The 18,259-nt window shown below is 43.0% G+C and overlaps 1 protein-coding gene across 12 annotated transcripts in view; it reads right to left on the reverse strand.

Moving 5' to 3' along the window:
* WDPCP (WD repeat containing planar cell polarity effector) overlaps window positions 1-18,259 on the reverse strand; it is a 154,924-nt gene that overhangs the window by 28,937 nt on the left and 107,728 nt on the right. For all 12 annotated transcript variants that reach the window (XR_011140577.1, XM_068940628.1, XM_068940629.1 and 9 more), the window contains one exon: window positions 13,633-13,735. Coding sequence is in view for 11 of the 12 variants with exons in the window: in XM_068940628.1 (XP_068796729.1) it covers window positions 13,633-13,735 (103 nt within the window). In the remaining variant the exon portion in view is untranslated. The remainder of the gene's footprint in view (window positions 1-13,632; window positions 13,736-18,259) is intronic.

The raw sequence follows: 18,259 nt of genomic DNA on the forward strand, positions 1-18,259 counted from the left end.
CTGTATCGTAAGGCGGCAGAATGTTAAGTTACATCGAGCAAAAAATATAACCTTGCAATGGTTATGAAATGATGCTCTATTAAAAAACCCGAAAATACTGCATAGCTCTTTAGTTCAGCGCTATTGGAAAGAATATTGTTTTCCACATTCTTTTAAAGAGAACAAGTTCAAACTCTTGGTTAAGCAGATAACTCATGGGATCTAATTTACGTGGGAACTATATCCTGAGTTTTCACTGATCTGGTGCTATGTAAAGACCTAATATGTATTTAAAGCCGCTATCAGCCAAGCACAGAAAGTCCTCCCAACTGCCCTGCTTGCTGAAGAGAGCTGTGCCTCCTCTGCGCTTATGAGAAGCGGGCGCTGAGCCCTCAGACTACCTGGACGGCGCTGGCAGAGCTGGGCTTGCCAAGTCTCCTGGCTGTGCTGTGCTTGGCACCGATGCCAAGCGCAGCCTTGCCGAGCATGTGCAAGCACATCTCACAGGGATCGCTCTTAACGTGGGAAGAAGAGGGTGGGCTGTGGCCTCTCGAGAGGCCGTGGGAGAAAGTGGGCTGCGGGAGCTGGGAGTGGGGAGGCAAGTGTCAGCGGCCCCGCTCCGAGGCTGTGGGCTGGGAGCGCAGAAGGCAGTCATAAAAGTGAAAAGGTGGGACGCTGATACCTGCAGTAAATAACCAATTATAATGACCACCATGTGTGCTTGGGCAATTGTTAACTATAGCTTTTCATCATCACATTATAGTATCTTGCAATTTCATAATATCAGCGATGTGGAGATAATCAGTGTTGCCTCATAATCTGTTTTTAAAACTAAATTTTGTAGTTTGGGCTGACAGTCAGCTCTCCTGTGTGAGGTGTGCTGTGGTTGACCAGTTGCGTCACCAGATAAAGGAGTTACGGGAGGAGGTTAGTAGGCTGCGTAGCATCTGAGAGGATGAGCAGGAGATTGACAGGGCGTTCTCGGAGACTGTGCAGCTCCAGGAGTCCCCAACCCCCACTGCAGCGGAGTTGTCAGAGGGCTCAGCACCGTGTATAAAGGTGCATCATAACGCTGTGGAAGAGGGCTGGAAGCTGGTGACCTCTCGTAGAAGGAGAAAGGCTCTTGCTCCTCCTCAAGACTTACCCTTGAAGAACAAGTTTAGCGCCCTCCAAGCTGAGGAGGAGCTGGGCATGGCTCCAAGGGAGGCAACTGGCCGGGCAGACCCTGTGCCGTGCAGGAACCCCCGGAAGAAGCGGCGAGTGATTGTTGTGGGTGACTCCCTGCTGCAGGGGACAGAGGCACCTATCTGCCGACCTGATCTCTTGTCCAGAGAGGTTTGCTGCCTGCCAGGGGCTCGAATAAGAGATGTCGTGGAAAGACTGCCAAGGCTTGTCCACGCATCGGACTACTACCCTCTGCTGATCTTCCATGTGGGTGCTAATGACACGAAAGGCAAACTGGAAACCATCAAACGGGACTTCAGAGCTCTGGGAATGGTGGTGAAGGGTCTGGGAGCCCAGGTCGTTTTCTCCTCAACCTTGCCTGTGAGGTGGAAAGGACAGGAGGAGGAGTAGACGAGTTTTCCAAGTTAACAGCTGGCTGCGCCGCTGGTGTTGGCAATAGGGCTTTGGTTTCTATGACCATGGGACCCTGTTTGAAGATCAACAGCTGATGGGGAGCGATGGGATCCACCTTACCAAGTAGGGCATGCGTGTCTTTGCCAACAGATTGGCCAGCCTGGTAAGGAGGGCTTTAAACTAGGCAAGATGGGGGAAGGGGAGTGGTATAGTGGCAGGAGAGTCAGTAAAACATCGCTCAAGTCAGGATGCCTCCAGCGGGTGCATACAGCCAGGGGAGACAGCATGCAACATGGCTATGGAGGCTCCTCTTGCACCTCTCCTGGGAAGCTTGCATGCTTGACTGGCTCTCTGAAATGCCTGTATACCAATGCACACAGCATGGGGAATAAACAGGAAGAGTTAGAGATCTGTGTGCGGTTGCAGGGCCATGATCTCATTGCAGTGACAGAGACATGGTGGGATAGTTCACATGACTGGGATGCTGTCATGGATGGCTATGTGCTTTTTAGGAAAGACAGGCCAGGAAGGCGAGGTGGTGTTGTTGCTCTTTATGTGAGGGAGCAGCTAGAATGTATGGAGCTCTGCCTCGGGGTGGATGAAGAGCAAGTGGAGAGCCTATGGGTAAGGATTAAAGGGCAGGCTAACATGGGTGACACTGTTGTGTGTTACTACAGGCCACCTGACCAGGAGGAAGTCATCGATGAGGCCTTCTACCGACAGCTGGAAGTAGCCTCACGATCACAGGCCCTGGTTCTCATGGGAGACTTCAACCACCCTGACATCTGTTGGGAAGACAGCACAGCTAGGCACAAACTGTCAAAGAGGTTCCTGCAAAGCACTGATGATAATTTCTTGACTCAGGTGGTGGAGACGCCAACGAGGAGAGGTGCAATGCTAGACCTTGTACTAACAAACAAAGAAGGTCTAGTTGGAGATGTGAAGGTTGGGGGCAGCCTTGGCTGCAGTGACCATGAGATGGTGGAGTTCAGGATCCTACGAGGAGGGAGCAGGGCAATAAGTAGGATTGCAACACTGCACTTCAGGAGAGCTAACTTTGGCCTCTTGAGGGACCTACTTAGGGGAATCTCATGGGGTAGGGCCCTAGAAGGAAGAGGGGTCCAGGAGAGCTGGTTAATATTCAAGCATCACTTCCTCCAGGCTCAAGATCAGTGCATCCCTCTGAGCAAGAAGTCGAGCAAAGCGGGCAGAAGACCTGCATGGATGAGCAAGGAACTCCTGGCCAAACTCCAGCAGAAGCAGGAAGTGTACAGAATGTGGAAAAGGGGACAGGCCACTTGGGAGGAATACAGGGACGTTGTCAGAGTATGCAGGGATGCGACAAGGAAGGCTAAGGCCCAGTTGGAATTAAATCTGGCAAGGGATGTCAAGGACAACAAGAAGGGGTTCTTCAAATACATCACTAGCAAAAGGAAGACTAGGGAAAACGTGGGCCCGCTGCTGAATGGGGCGGGTGCCCTGGTGACGAAGGATACAGAGAAGGCAGAGTTATTGAATGCTGCCTTTGTTTCAGTCTTCACTGCTAAGGCCAGTCCTGAGGAATTCCAGACCTTGGAGACAAGAGAGGAAGGCTGGAGAAAGGAAGACTCTCCCTTGGTTGAGGAGGATCAGGTTAGAGATCTTTTGTCCAAACTTGACATCCATAAATCCATGGGCCCCGATGGGATGCACCCACGAGTGCTGAGGGAGCTGGCAGATGTTATCGCTAGGCCACTCTCCATCATCTTGGAAAGGTCCTGGAGATTAGGAGAGGTGCCTGAGGACTGGAAGAAAGCCAATGTCACCCCAGTCTTCCAAAAGGGCAAGAAGGAAGAGCCAGGAAACTACAGGCCTGTCAGCCTCACCTCCAGCCCTGGAAAGGTGATGGAACAGCTCATCCTGGAGGTCATCACTAAGCATCTGGAGGACAAGAAGGTGATCAGGAGTAGTCAGCATGGATTCACCAAAGGGAAATCATGCTTGACCAATCTGATAGCCTTCTATGATGGAATGACTGGCTGGGTAGATGAGGGCAGAGCAGTGGATGTTGTCTGCCTGGACTTCAGCAAGGCTTTTGACACTGTCTCCCATCACATCCTCCTAGGTAAGCTCAGGAAGTGTGGGCTAGACGAGTGGACAGTGAGGTGGCTTGAGAACTGGCTGGATGGCCGAGCTCAGAGGGTTGTGGTCAGTGGCGCAGAGTCAAGTTGGAGGCCTGTGGCTAGTGGTGTCCCCCAGGGGTCAGTCCTGGGTCCAGTCTTGTTCAATATATTCATCAATGACCTGGAGGAAGGGACAGAATGCACCCTCAGCAAGTTTGCTGATGATACTAAACTGGGGGGAGAGGCTAACACACCAGAAGACTGTGCTGCCATTCAGAGGGACCTGGACAGGCTGGAGAGGTGGGCGGAGAGGAACCTCATGAAGTTCAACAAAGGCAAGTGCAAGGTCCTGCACCTAGGCAGGAATAATCCCATGCCCCAGTACAGGCTGGGGGTTGACCTGCTGGAAAGTAGCTCTGCAGAGAAGGACCTGGGAGTGCTGGTGGACAACAAGTTAAACATGAGCTAGCAGTGTGCCCTTGTGGCCAAGAAGGCCAATGGTCTCCTGGGGTGCATTAGGCAGAGTGTTGCCAGCAGGTGGAGGGAGGTGATCCTGCCCCTCTACTCAGCCCTGGTGAGGCCACACCTGGAGTACTGTGTCCAGTTCTGGGCTCCCCAGGACAACAGAGACATGGCACTACAGGAGACAGTCCAGCGGAGGGCTACAAAGATGATTAAGGGACTGGAGCATCTCTCCTCTGAAGAAAGGCTGAGAGAGCTGGGCCTGTTCAGTCTGGAGAAGAGAAGACTGAGAGGGGATCTGATCAACGTGTACAAGTATCTGAAGGGGGAGTGTCAAGAGGATGAGGCCAGCCTCTTCTCCGTGGTGCCCGGCGACAGGACAAGAGGCAATGGGCAGAAACTGAACCACAGGAAGTTCCATCTGAACCTGAGAAAAAAATTCTTCACTGTGAGGGTGACAGAGCATCGGAACAGGTTGCCCAGAGAGGTAGTGGAGTCTCCTTCGCTGGAGATATTCAAAACCCGTCTGGATGTGATCCTGGGCAATATGCTCTAGGTGACCCTGCTTGAGCAGGGAGGTTGGACTAGATGATCTCCAGAGGTCCCTTCCAACCTAAACCATTCTGTGATTCTGTGATTCTGTGAAATCTAGCACGATTCAAGACTTTTTGGGGTCCTGAATGTTGTCAAAAATATTATTGAAGAACAGATTCTGTTTGTGCATGAATTCAGGAACTGCAACAGTCTCATGGTCCTGAGATTTTAAAATAAAGAAGTCTCGGCACAGGCTACCCAACAAGAAAAATATTTAGGGAAAGCGTAATTCAAAGAGCTGAACTCATACAGATAGGAGAAAGTGTTGAGAAGAACCTGCCAACGAGCCTCAACGTACTGCGTTGTCATACGCGTTGCTGATCAGTTTTTCACCCAATGGGTGCTTTCTCTCAAAGAACCCATTTCTTTTCATTTCAGGCCAAGTTAGGAGCTTTAGAAAGTGAAAGACTGGCAACAGTGATGGATGCTAAGTTTGGCCCTACCTGAGCTCTCTTCCCTGCTGCTTTCATTAGCGATATTCCTATGAGCATGTTGCCGGCCCTGAGATAGGATTTTCACAGGAAGGATATGGCACGTGCTGGTTTCGTTAAGCTGAAAGCATTCAAATGAGAGCTAACACAAGATCACCTTTGCTTTTGATGCAGGAGTTTTCCAAGGTGAACCGCCAAGCAGTCTCTCGTGTAGGACTGTTCAGAGAAAAGGAGCCACAAGCTCCCGTTTTTGCCTTGGGTAACTCCACAGCATCCTGGCTTAGGAGTCTGTGGTCTGGTTGGGGACACAGTGCAAGAGGAGGTAATAAATAAATAGCTCTTTGACATTTTTCTGTTTGTTTGAGCAGAAAACTGGCGTGCACAGATGCTCATATTTAGGAGAGCTGGTCCTTCTGAACACAGGAGAAGCTAAGACTTCTCTTCATATTGCATACGCTCTACCTGATCACCGCTATTTAAACTTGCCCGCGTGTTCGGTGGTAATTATTTGGCAGGCCGTTCTGAAAAGACTAAATGGTGAGATAGTCCAATGCGATGTTAATTTAACACCTCGCGTTAGCCCCCCATTATAGCCCTTTCCCAATTGCTCTGCTGTCATGCCGCCGATGTGATGAATTGCAGCCTGTCACATCACGTTACGTTCCGCGGCACAAGCAGGACAAAACACATACCAACTGCCATGCAAGTATGTGTTGGCCAGCGCGCCTTCCTGCGTGTGCAGATGCAAGCTGCAGGTTCCCTAGCAGAAAGCGGGAGGCTCGGGGAGGGCTCGAGGGGGTGGGAGCCAAACGCGGCTCTGACACGCGGCGAAGGTGCTGCTCGGCAGCACCAGCTCCAGCATTAACGAGAGCAGCTCCGGCCACGCCGGTTTCTTGTTTTGTCAGAAATAATCGGCAGAGGAGTCTGTGGGTGCTGGTGCCATGAAGCAAAACAGGAATACGGGATAACGAGTAGAGCGCTTGTGTTCAGATTTGGAGCTATTCTTATGACTGGCCAGATTTTGGCTGCGTATGCGTAAATATAACACCCACTCATGTACACACACACGTGCATACTATGAGATGGGTGAATATACATTATGATGTGGCTTTTAACTGCAGCCTTTTGGCCTTCGTGTGGGCCCTTTGAAGCTAATGGGAGATTTACCAGGGGCTTTTGCACAGAGCTGTAGGCAAGACAGGCATCCAGACCATATGAATATTATACTATAATGGTATAGTGTAAATCATCCAGTGAATTACAGGCCATTAAATTTCGTCCAGCTCTCCTGCACTAAGCCAGAAAAACTTGTGTTTGACTAATGCATAAATTGTATTTGGGCTAAAACCTATTTCCCAGAAAGCTATTCATTCAGTCTCCACGCAAAGGCACTTTCCATGCATCAATTTCTTTGATAGTTTGTGTCAACAGTTACGTTAACTATGTGTGCTTTTTATTTAAATTGACTTGGGCGTATGGAGTCAGCGCTGAGAGCGTGAATTCCTAACACCAAAAATGTCCGTTTCCCGTTCTTAGCAGTCAGCAAGAAAACACAGGAGTTTGAGCTGGCAAAAGGCTTGCTTGAGGTAGAACAATGTTACTGACACGTGGCAAAGACGTTCATTAATAATCACTGGTTTTTAACCGTATCCTGACATCATTTCTATACTTTTCCCCAAAGCTTAAACCTTTTTGAATGTGGTTACTGTAAATTAGAAACCTAATTCAATTTTTTGGTATACTAAGGATCTTCTGAAAAATCTCGTCATATTAGTTTGTGCCTAAATACTTGGCATTTACCTAGTGTTAAGGAAACAGTAAGAAAAGAAATAGTATTAATAAAATGATCCTGCATACATGACGTTTCAGTTCAAAGTTTTCAAGATCACTTCCCAAACGGGCTGAAAATTCTAATTTATTGAGGATTATATTTTCGGTAGCAGCACGTATACATTTCTTCTACTGCTCACTCTTGCAAGGGTGATTACTAGTATCTGGTGAACTTAGAGAAACTTCCCCCTCCTCCCCCCAGTATGGCCATGCACATATATAGAAATTCAGGGAATATTTTATTTCTGGAGTGGAACCTGATGACTGCACCGAGGCATGCTACCTAATGTTTAGAGTCAGGAACTGCAGAGAGTATAACACTGAGAGGCAAAAGTGTAGTTTTCCATGTTGAAAATTTACCCGGACATAAGAATTAACACCTCGTTTTTAAAAACTGTTCTCTCTCAAGGACCCTAGAATTACTTTTTTTTTACTTGTAATAATACATCTCTAAGCACACAATGTATTTTTGGGTTCATTTTGAAGTACACAACTATTCAACTATACTATTTAAATTCCTACCTATAACACCAATCAGTATTGACTCATTTCTCCCTGTAATGCCATACCACGGGCATTCCTTCAAAACTGTCCCGTCTAAACTATTCTGTACCGTGCAATATCCTCACACAGTCAATATCTTGGAGTTGTTTTTCCTTTTGTAACTTACTGCTTGATATGTTGCCATGGAAAATAAGTTGTTTCCTTGTTAATTAGTGTCATCCATTGTTTGTTGCCTACGTGCATCAACTCTGCTGGAGGTTGTATGGATAAACTAGACATATACTGAAAAGTTGTGAGATCAGAGCTCTCACATGCCTTGCAATCACCTACTTGTTAGTAGAACAGAAACAGTTCAGACATAGACAACTCCTTTCAGTCTCCAGAATTTGGAACTATTTTAAGTTTTTGTTTGTAAAGCGGTCATAGTATGTGGGTATTTACACACAAATTTAACTTCCTAAAGCCATCCCTTCCAATTACTGATTTCTTTTTCTATTCAACCCATCATTTAAAATGAAGGCCTAATCTGGTTAGTCTCTGAGTCTTGGTAAGACTTTTTTCTGTTAAATAGGGCATAATTGAACTGCTGAGAAATATTACAAAATATGGGGATCATTAAAATAAAAATCTTAAGCAAAATAGTGTCTTTGTTTCAGGTACACAGTGACACTTCTTAAATTAGGTTCTGCAGTGAGCAAGAGTATGTCAGAATAAATAAGGAAAAAAAAAAGGAATGCCATGATTATTCTACAGCTTGACACAAAACTATAAATCTCTTTCAAGTGAAGATGCACAGATCGTTGTGTAGACCTCTGCAGCTAAGCAAACCAGCTAGCCTTTGATGTACTTCTAATTATTAGGGACTGAGGATTATGTCTTTAGGCAAAGCTGTCTAGCGGGGGGAAGGTATAGATCAAACCTGACATCATGACACAAGCAAGTGGAGAGGTGAGATGAGGTGGAGCCAAAAAATAGTTTGGCATTACTATAGAATTTAAGTAAAACAAATGATTCCTTGAAAAGAATGCAACAAGGGAAGCAATTAGTGTCTGCAACCTGTAGATACAATAAAACCCTTACTAGTAGTTTCATTAACAAAAAGCTAAATATCGGAGTAAAGGAGAATCAGCAGATCCATTTACGCGGTTATACAGGAACACGTAGAGGATCCTTCCACATCAGCCTCTCTGTCATCTTCTGTCAAATGCAGCCGTTCTGGTAATGTCAGGCCCACAAGCGAGCTTGTTACTTGCTAAAACCCTGACCCCAAGCCCAGTGAAGAGGATAGAAATCTTCTTGTTGTTTTTTAGCAGGCTCTGTATCAAATGTTGTTTGTGCATTGATACACATAGGAGAGTGTACACGCAAGCACAGTAAAATTATATAAAATTACTATGGATCCTAAAAGACACTCTTTGGAAAATTCAAAAAGTTCATGTGGTGAAACCCATTTCTCACCATAGGTTAACTGCCAATTATATGTAAAAAGAATATTTTTTCATTAAAAATGCTTTTCTAGCTCTCTGGAGAAAAGTCATATCACCAGAGGACTCATGGCAAATGATTTGATTCCTGAGGTTTTGATTGAAAAGAAATTAACAGGTCCAGTGCTTAAACTAAGGGGAGTAGAGCTCCAGAAAACCGTACCATAAACAGGAGCCACTCAAACGTTTCCAGATCACAGTTCAATTGTGTATTGGATAACATTTTTAAAGCATGCCATAAACACGTTACACAGTGAAATAATAAATAGCAAAAGAGGGAGGGAGAAATTGTGCCATGAAGTAAAAGGCTAATATTGTCAGTTTGAAATCTGATAGCAAGACAAAGACATGTGTGTTAAGGAAGAGTAGGCAATGAGGAGTGGAAGGCTTTGCCATCAGCAAAGGAAAGGATCTACGAGGGTAAGGAACAAGGCTTGATAGATGAAGGGAGCTGTTAGGGATCAGAAGAGGAACAAACGTTATCAACTAGGCTAATGTAAGGCCAAGGGAGGTCACAAAACCAGGAGGCCAGTTCTAAATGTGGTCTTGAAATGCAAGTGGGCTCAGCAGGACTGTCAGGAACAGCAAGATCTGAGTAACACTCAAGTGATGTGGAGGTAGCAGAATGTATGAAAGATCAGACTGATCTTTCAGACGCGCTGTATGTAAACCAACCACTGTAGTAGGTATCATTATAAATTATCACAAAGCATATGTAAGCCATTCAGTATAAAATACTATCACAGAACTATGAGGAAATGAATACGTTCTCAGCTTAAGGTTCAGCTCAGTGATGTTCCTTGCTGGTAAGGTGCCATTTAGGGCCCCTATATTTTGAATGCCATTTTATGAACAGTGTGGGAAGTTAGGCCTAAATCTCTATGAAACTTGATAAGATTTCATATCCCATTGGCAACTATCATAGAACATTTTCAGAAATTTTTTGAATTTTTTTTTTTTAACGGAAAAGCTTCAAGTGTTTTTATGTGACATTACTGAACCACCAGAATGTTAGTCAAGCCATCTACCTACCTTTTCAGCACGATGGGATTAGCTCAACATCAGTGTTTTTGTTACGATACCTCTGATAGAAGTGTTGCCTAAACATTAGTGTTACTAATATTCTGAATTTATTTCTAAGTAGAAATACAGGTCTTCATAATTTGCCTTTGAACTATGCAGCAGTTATCTGTCTTGTCACAACATGAATCCCTTTTGGGTGAAAGCTATTGATTTGAAGGTTAAAATCATCTTGCTAGGCCCTAATGTAATTTGTTGGAAGTTGGCCTTGGGAAACTTTCTGACACTGACTACATATGCTCTTTGCTGGATGTTCATTGAGCAGAGATGTCTGAAAGGCTGAGTTTTTCACCTCCGTGATCGTTATTAGTTATGGCGTTTCTTAGCAGGCTGTGCCATGTCGGTTCTTTGTAGCTGAATTTTTACATTAGCAACCGACGGTTTGCAGCACTGAGCAGACATGCTCTTCTGCGGTGGACATTATTGCGCCTAGTTATTTGTGCTCCAGGAGTGTACGCACAAGGTTACACCCATAAGCATAATTCACTTGTAAGCCTACAAATATTTTGAGTATTGAAAAAAGTTCTCTCTGTTTTTAATAAAGTGAAATGAGGTGCATAGAATATATTTTAGGCCAGACTAAATGAGAGCCCTCTGACTTTAAGGAACCTGTAGATCTACTACAGCAATAAGTCAACAGGAAATTTTGGCAGCGGTAACCATGTCTGCAGCTGCTGGTCTGCTGATCAAATGGAAAGGAGAACTTCATATTTGCTGTCTCAGAGACGTATAGTATCATTACTTCCATCTTCTAGTGCCTCAAGATGCATTTTCACAGGCTATCAGACATAAAATCTGTGAGAATTATTTTCTTTATAAGACTTTAATCAGTTGAATGAAATGGCCGGTTGTGCCAAAACCATTGGCAGGGAATAGCAGCAAGCTCACTCGAAACTTCTCCCTGCTCAGCAGTACCCTCACAAAGCTGCTATGCTCTGAAGCTCTACTGGTGTTTTCAGCACATGCATCCAGACAGTCGTCTTAGCTTTAATGGCTTCTGGGAGGCAGTGTATAGTAAGCTGTGATCATGTGAGGAACTGAAAAGAGCTAAAATTCAGAAATGTTTCAAACAGTAAATCTACTTTTAGTTTTATCTTGACACAAATCTTGATTTAATATACGTAAGGAATCCACTTCTGATTACAGAACTTAGCACGACATCTATAAATTTAGGTTGGAATTATATTGTCATTCTACGTTATTTGCAAGAGCTTGAAACTTTTCCAAAAGTCTGAGTTTGAAATATATTATGTTTGAAGGGAGCCCTGTGCACAGAAATATCTTAACAATTTAGAGATATCTGGGTCAAGATGGAGCACTCTCAACAGTTTGGGAATTGGTCAGGAGTACTGACTCGTGTTATCTTCAAGTAGTGGTGAGCTGTTTTTTTGGGGGATGGGCTAGCTGAAGAAATATCATCACATGCAGATGTACCAGAGTAGTTCACCCTTGTTGTACTATTTAGGACCAGAGTACAACATTTGACATATAAGGCTCTGTTCATTATTCTTTTGCTTTTACTGGGCCCACAAAATCCATGTTTCTTGACACCTTTTTCTGCTAACAACAGTTGCTGGAATAAAAACAGCATAATGAAAAAGACCTTGGAGTAAAGTATAATAGAACAAAAGCCTCTGGCTTAGATTTCAAGCGTTTAAGGTGAGATCCAATCTGCAGTGAAATGAACTCATGGGAGAGTCCTGTTTATTGTAATATAAAATAAACTGGATGCACATTCATTACCATTAATAGACTGAATCTCAGTGACAGTTTGTCCCGGGGTATTGAATTTACTCAGTATTTTAAATCATTCTGATAGTTAATTATTCAGCAAATGAGAACATTTTAAAGACTTCATCATACAAAAGGACTTTTAATCATTTATGCTTATGGGGCATTCCAGAGGTAAGCGTAGGACTGCTCCGAAGGAGGGGAAGACGGTATGCCTGCATGTTGGCGACTGAACTGTAGGAATCCATGTGTTGTATCTGATAGAGCCAGTAAGACACCTGTGATCACTTGAGGTTTCTTCCCTATTCCCCCTCCTTGTGTATGTGTCTCAGTAAACTTAAAAATAACCTAACTTAAAAAATACAGTGATAGTGTTAATTTGCAAACAATTAAGTAAAGATACAAAGATTAAGGCTTAAATTTTCTGGACTAAGTGTGGTAAAATGCATTTATACATGACTAATAGACTGACAGAATAGATAATGATTGGAGACAACCCTTAGTTGAGGACAACTACTGCCGAGGAGAACTACTTATATCTAAGAGGAGAACAGACAGCAAGAGAGATGTAATTGTACACACTTAAAAGTGCTCTGTAACAGACGACTTAAACAAACTCTGTTTTTGGTGATTCTAGTAGTGAAAAGACTTGCCCAAAGGCCCAGCTGCGGTGCAAAAATGCTGCAAGTGACACAAGCTGGGAAATGAAAACCTGACAAAGTAAGTTCAGGACAGGCACGGCTTCGTTCCTACTCTGCTGGAGAGGGAAAGAGGTGCTACTTCACTGCACAGCCTTGAAAGTCAGGGATTTACACAATACTTAGTTAGCGAGGTAAATGCTATCTCAATGCATTTCTATGCAAATATTTGAATGGCATCTGCTTGTATATTTGGGGTAAACACCTAGATATACAGTACTAATTTTCACCTCTGGTCCTAAACGAATCCTATAGTGTCCAAAATCTCCAGGGTTTTCTGACTCCTTCTTCTGAGTCTTAATCATTTTCTACTTTCTTGTCACGGGGCAAGGACAAAAGCTCAGCAATTTCCTCTTATATTCAGAGATGCAATAGAACAAGGAAAATAGCACTGTGCATATTTTGCATAAACACTGTGGTGTTCTTTTTTGCTCTACTTTGGCTCTGCTGAAGGTCAGCTACGTAGACTCTTTCACAGACCCTTTCTGCGCGCGGTGCATGCTATAGCCTAGAGTATCAGAGCAATCTACATAGTTGCACACTTTTCTTCTTGACAATTCAGAGGAAATACAAAGATAAAGTGGACGAGTTATGAGTTCCCCTGCTTGAAAACTTGTGTTGGTCCTGCATTGTTTTGCTCAGTTATGGAACTGCAAAAATCCTCCAGAGTGCAAAGCAGTTACTTTAAAGCCCAAATGTGAGCCTTTGTTCACAGCAGTAAACATGTTTCATCTGAACGCTTCCCATGATGCGACTCCAGTTATTGGGACTGTGTGTATGAGCAAATACACAGTGGTGAATGAGACTGCCGTACCTGGCCTTTAATGCTGGCATGAACAAACATTTTAGGATTCAAGCCCTTACCTCTTGTGCTGAGTTCTGTTTTTATAGGCTCACCTTTTTGCTGTATAACCATGGCATACTAATCTCTTTTGCTTTGTAGCTATTGCACTGACAAAATCCACACTTGAGTACTGAAAGGCAAAGCTATGGTGTTTTCATAAGCGTCCCCCTTCAGTTACAAATAAAAATACTATCTTGTTTTCCCCAAAACAATACAAATGAACCAACAACCCCCTACAAACATAACATGGCATTATACAGGACAAGTATTGATTAAAACAAGAGGGGCTTTTTTTTAAACACTGTTAATTCTTACCAATTCTAGTAGTTATTGATTCTGCATCAATGTCGTTAGCCTTTTTCTTTGCCACTTCAGCTAGTGCCAATTCACCCTTATCTAGTGCAACGTAATGGATGTCCTTTGGAAATAAAAGAAAAATAAAAGATTAATCTAAAATGAATCTCTTAGGAGTAACAAAAGAGAATTTGAAAGAAAGAGGCTCTTTTATTATTTAGATCACAAACACAGATGGAACTGATGAACCTACTGCTACATTTTAATTCTCTCCCAATGCAAATTTATTATCTTACTTGTGCTGTTGAATACAGCGTTTCTTGTTAACAATGAATAAAACGCTGACCAATCATGCATTGATAAAAGCGAAGCTATTGACTCAGTGTGTGAATGAAACCAATCTGTCTGCTTTTAAGTTATGTTGGCTGGTGCAACAAGAATTAGAAGAGAATTGCTAGGAGGTGGTTCTGGCTACATCAGATCTGGAGTGCTTGAACTCTTCTCTGTCAGAGCCTTGCATTAGAAGCGTGCACATGAGTTTCGGGGTAAACCTTTTGGGACTAATTTTGGTTTGGAGGTTGTCATGCTACATTTACTGTTCTTTGAGTAAGTTGGTGATAGTCTTCCTTGTGCTGATATTGGAGGTAATAAGAGCAACAATGCTCAATGGTTTTAAAATCCACACAAGTGATATGATTTCTGAGTCGCTCTAGGATTTCCTGACCACAGTTATGCAATGGGCTTTCCAAAAGTCTTGTTTTGGAGAGCACGAATCCTTTCCAGTGATCTAGATCCTGTCTTTAGCCTAGGGTTAAAAATAAGAGAGCTGCAGTAGGGGTTTATCATTACATGGTGAACTGCAAAGCTTTTAACTGTGCATTAATCTTTGAGAGGCCAAACACCTGTACTACATACAGCAGAGTCTGCAGGAGAATATATTCCCAGTGACAAATGACTGTCTCCCTGCCCTTGATTTTGGTCTGTGAAGTAAAGTTTCATCCTTGACTATTTGTAAAGAGACAGTTAAACCCCTTCTCCACTGGTGTCAGAGCCACAGGCTGCTCTGTGTGTGAATTGAAACAGATGAAGTAAGAACGAAAACCCTTGCCCATTGGCAAAGTTGGTTTTTTTTTTGTGTGTGTGCTGAAGATGGCAACTGGTATCCAGAAATGTAAGTCATTGCTGGCCATTGCTCTGCACTCTATCTGCATGCAGGAATTTCAAGGGAAAAGAAGTATTTGTTGGAAATATTGACCGCTGTATACCATAAAAGCAACTGTATTCTCACTAATTCAGAAGATTACAGTGAAACTGTCCTCCTCTAGGAGAATTTACTGACTCCTTCAGCAATATGACAGAGACAGGTGACCCAACTCTAGAAAGAGAAGACATATGAAAAAAGTGAGAGCAGTAACATTGAACGGGAGAAAAAAGATACTGCCTGTATTCTCCTCTCATTTAATGTAAGAAAAAAAAAGAAACGGAAAACAAAACCAAGAGGCAAGCACAGAAGGTTAGGAAATGAGACCAATTGCACAGGAGAAGGCGGTACTGACCTTCACCGTCTCCACAGCCTGGAGGAGACAGCAGCGTTTTCTGATTACAAACACAGGTGTGACTTTAAAAATTGCTGAAGTGTCTTGGGGCAACGTAAGGGCTCACGAACTTGTGAACTCTGCACTTCCTCCCTTTTTTAGGTCTAACACAGTTGTCAGGAGAAAAGGGCCTAGGTAGCAAGGTATGATTTCTACGAAGATTAAAAAGCAGATCTTGTCAGCTTATTTAGATAACAATAGAAAACCTAAGGGCTCTAGAACAAGTCTGAGCTTACAAGTATTTTAAGGTATGGGTAGATTATATTCATCAATTGAAAGTCTATTCTGACAATGTGTAATGACTCTCTTTCTGTTGTTTGAACTAAGAGAGGTATTGTATACTTTAATATAGTTTTAAATAACAAACGTGGGCAGGGGATGGAACAACTGCAGAAAATGGCAAAGTTCTTCCAGCTATGAGGATGCCCAAGGTGTTCATATCCAAAGACCTGCTACTTTCAGATCTGTTTTTGGCCATGCTCTTTGTTTTGTACGAAGAAGTATAAAGGCGGTAAACATCTACCACTTACTAACGGGAGCTTTGTAGGAAACTGAAGATGTAGCACTAGCCTGGTAAGTGGCTTCCTGTGTGGTGCCACAAGTTGCTGCCTTAAATTAACCTTTGTTGACTTTTGTCTCCATTTCTAAGCAAGTTTTAGAAAGAAAAGACTGCATGTGTAAAATATGCTAATGAGGTGGTCTCCATTCAACTTAGCCAAAAAATGGGATTTTTAAAAGAATTCCTAAATCTCTGAGTAGGATAAAACCAGAAAATAAATAAAAGAAAAAAGCACTTGCTTACAGGCTGCCTTAAAGAATGCCAGGGAAATTAAAAAAAAAAAAAGTTAGCTGAATATTTGTTACAGATTTTTTCACCCAATTATCTAAGAATTTAGCAGTTCAAAGATCATGTCCCTCTCAAAAACAATGGTGATGATAAACACAGTTTCCAGCTGCTTATCAGCAGTTCATTGGAAGGGCTGTATTTTATCATCTAACAGTTTGATTACTTTTTGGAGTTCCTTTTTTACCCTCATTTTTGTGAGTCATAGAGCTGGCCCTCAGTGAGCAGAAGTCATTTGAAACATCGATGCACATTTGTCTATAGGATATTTCTGGGCAAAATTCCAACATTTCTTCGAAACATGCACTTTCCTCATCAGTGTATCACCCAAGATCTGACACTTTTATTAAAGTGTCTTTTCCTTCCTACCTTTGGTACATGGGATGGCCTTTTGAATTTTCAGCAGCTGAGAGCTGGAGCATACTACAAAAGGTTTTAAAGCTAACAACCCTTCTATCGCTTGATCTTTTCTGTCACAGATTGGATCAGTCACTGTCCAATAAGTGTAGCTGTTGTTCATGATAGTATGTCTTTTTCAATTTTATTTTTTTTATTGAACTTTGTAGGAGATGATAATAATTGATGGACTTAGATGTGACGTGGTGGTAAAGCTTATGGGGAGACACAGCAGTGGCTGTGTGTCTTGTTATGGCATCATACTAGTGACGCTAAAGTTATAGTTAAGGAGTAACTTTTAAGCCTTTTTTTTTTCTTTTCATTTTTATGAAAGAAATTAGTCTTTAGATAGCATTCGATCAAACTTTTTTTACAGTCTCAAAATAATTGTCAGGAAGGCTGCAGTGCTCTGTTTGGTGAAAAAACGCTCAAGATAAATTCTCCAAGATATAAGATGTTTCCTTAGAAGTGTCAGGAGACAGGTATTCAATGAAAGGCAGGTATTCAGCCCAAAGGTCCTCTCAACCTCTGTTATCTCTGCTGCTCTCTATCCTATTTTTTTCCTTCTCTGCTCCCTTTAATAAATATCTTTTTTGTTTCTCGTTCTGCTTATGTCATCAGATTTTTGTACCTTTAGTGTACCATTTCTTCTTGAAATTCCATTAAATTAACTGGGAATAAGGTGTCACGCCTAGGGACAGCTGGGGTTTTATAAACTCATTTGCTTGGTCTGTAAAGCAGCAGTACAAATAACTGACCTATATATTAGTTATTCATATTGCACATAATTATAAATGCTTTAACTGTGGGTAAAGTCAAGTTGTAAGTTATTAATTGCATTTTGACCTATATAAACAATATATACAAATTATTCAATGTCAGGCAGAAGCACAGGATGCACAAACCTTATGCTTAGCAATAGTACTGTTATACTAGTACCTAGGAGGACTGTAAGCTTTCAGGGAAGAGCAGTATTCTCTTTCTCATTTTCACGCAGTATTTAGAGCAACAAAGCCCCATTCCTTGGAAACTATTGTGGCACAAAAGAATATATTTTATGAGCTATTTATCTTCCAACTTCCTGACTGCTGTACCTTGTTGTCTTGCAGCAATGCCATTGTTACCTTACTGTAAAGGTTGTTCATTCATACTTTGCATAGGTGATGAATTAGCAAAAGGAGCTGTCCCCCGAGGAGGGAGTGAGTTGATGGAGGACTTAAAGAGGCAGGGCAGGGGGCTGCTTGTGACAGAATTTAGGGGAAACTATGAGGCCCTGACTCTCAAAGACAACACGTAAATGTCTAACCCCCACAGAGCTCAGATGGAATAGGTGCCTTTGAGGCGGGCATCCAGAAGCTCTGGGAGAACAAGGACAACATCGAATTTGTTTTGATGGCACAAAAACGTGAGCCAGGAGGAGCGTATATTTATGTTTGTTTAAAAACAGTGGTGATCCTGGAATTGCACCCAAAGGCAGCACTGGGGATAGGAAGAGGAGGTCCTGAGAGAGGAAAGGCAGTACGAAGAGAGCAGGAAAGGACGGAGCTGACTTCTGTATGAGCCTTTAATCTCCTCTACAGGGAAGCTGAAGAACCTTTTGACTCGGAGGAGGACACTTTTCCATGTGTGGAACAACGTTCCAAGTCCTTCCCTCGCAGGAGCAGGTTTGCACCCATCTCCTGAGCAAACCCCAGCCCTGTAGAAAATGCTCTCAGCCCTCGAGATGGCAGGCCAAATGCCGGGACGTTTGTTCTCGTAGAATGTGTGCCATTATTTAGGAAGGATTTATTCTCTGTATGGTGTGAGAGCCCCG

This window comes from Struthio camelus, chromosome 3, assembly GCF_040807025.1.
Source record: "Struthio camelus isolate bStrCam1 chromosome 3, bStrCam1.hap1, whole genome shotgun sequence".
Lineage (NCBI taxonomy): Eukaryota > Metazoa > Chordata > Aves > Struthioniformes > Struthionidae > Struthio > Struthio camelus.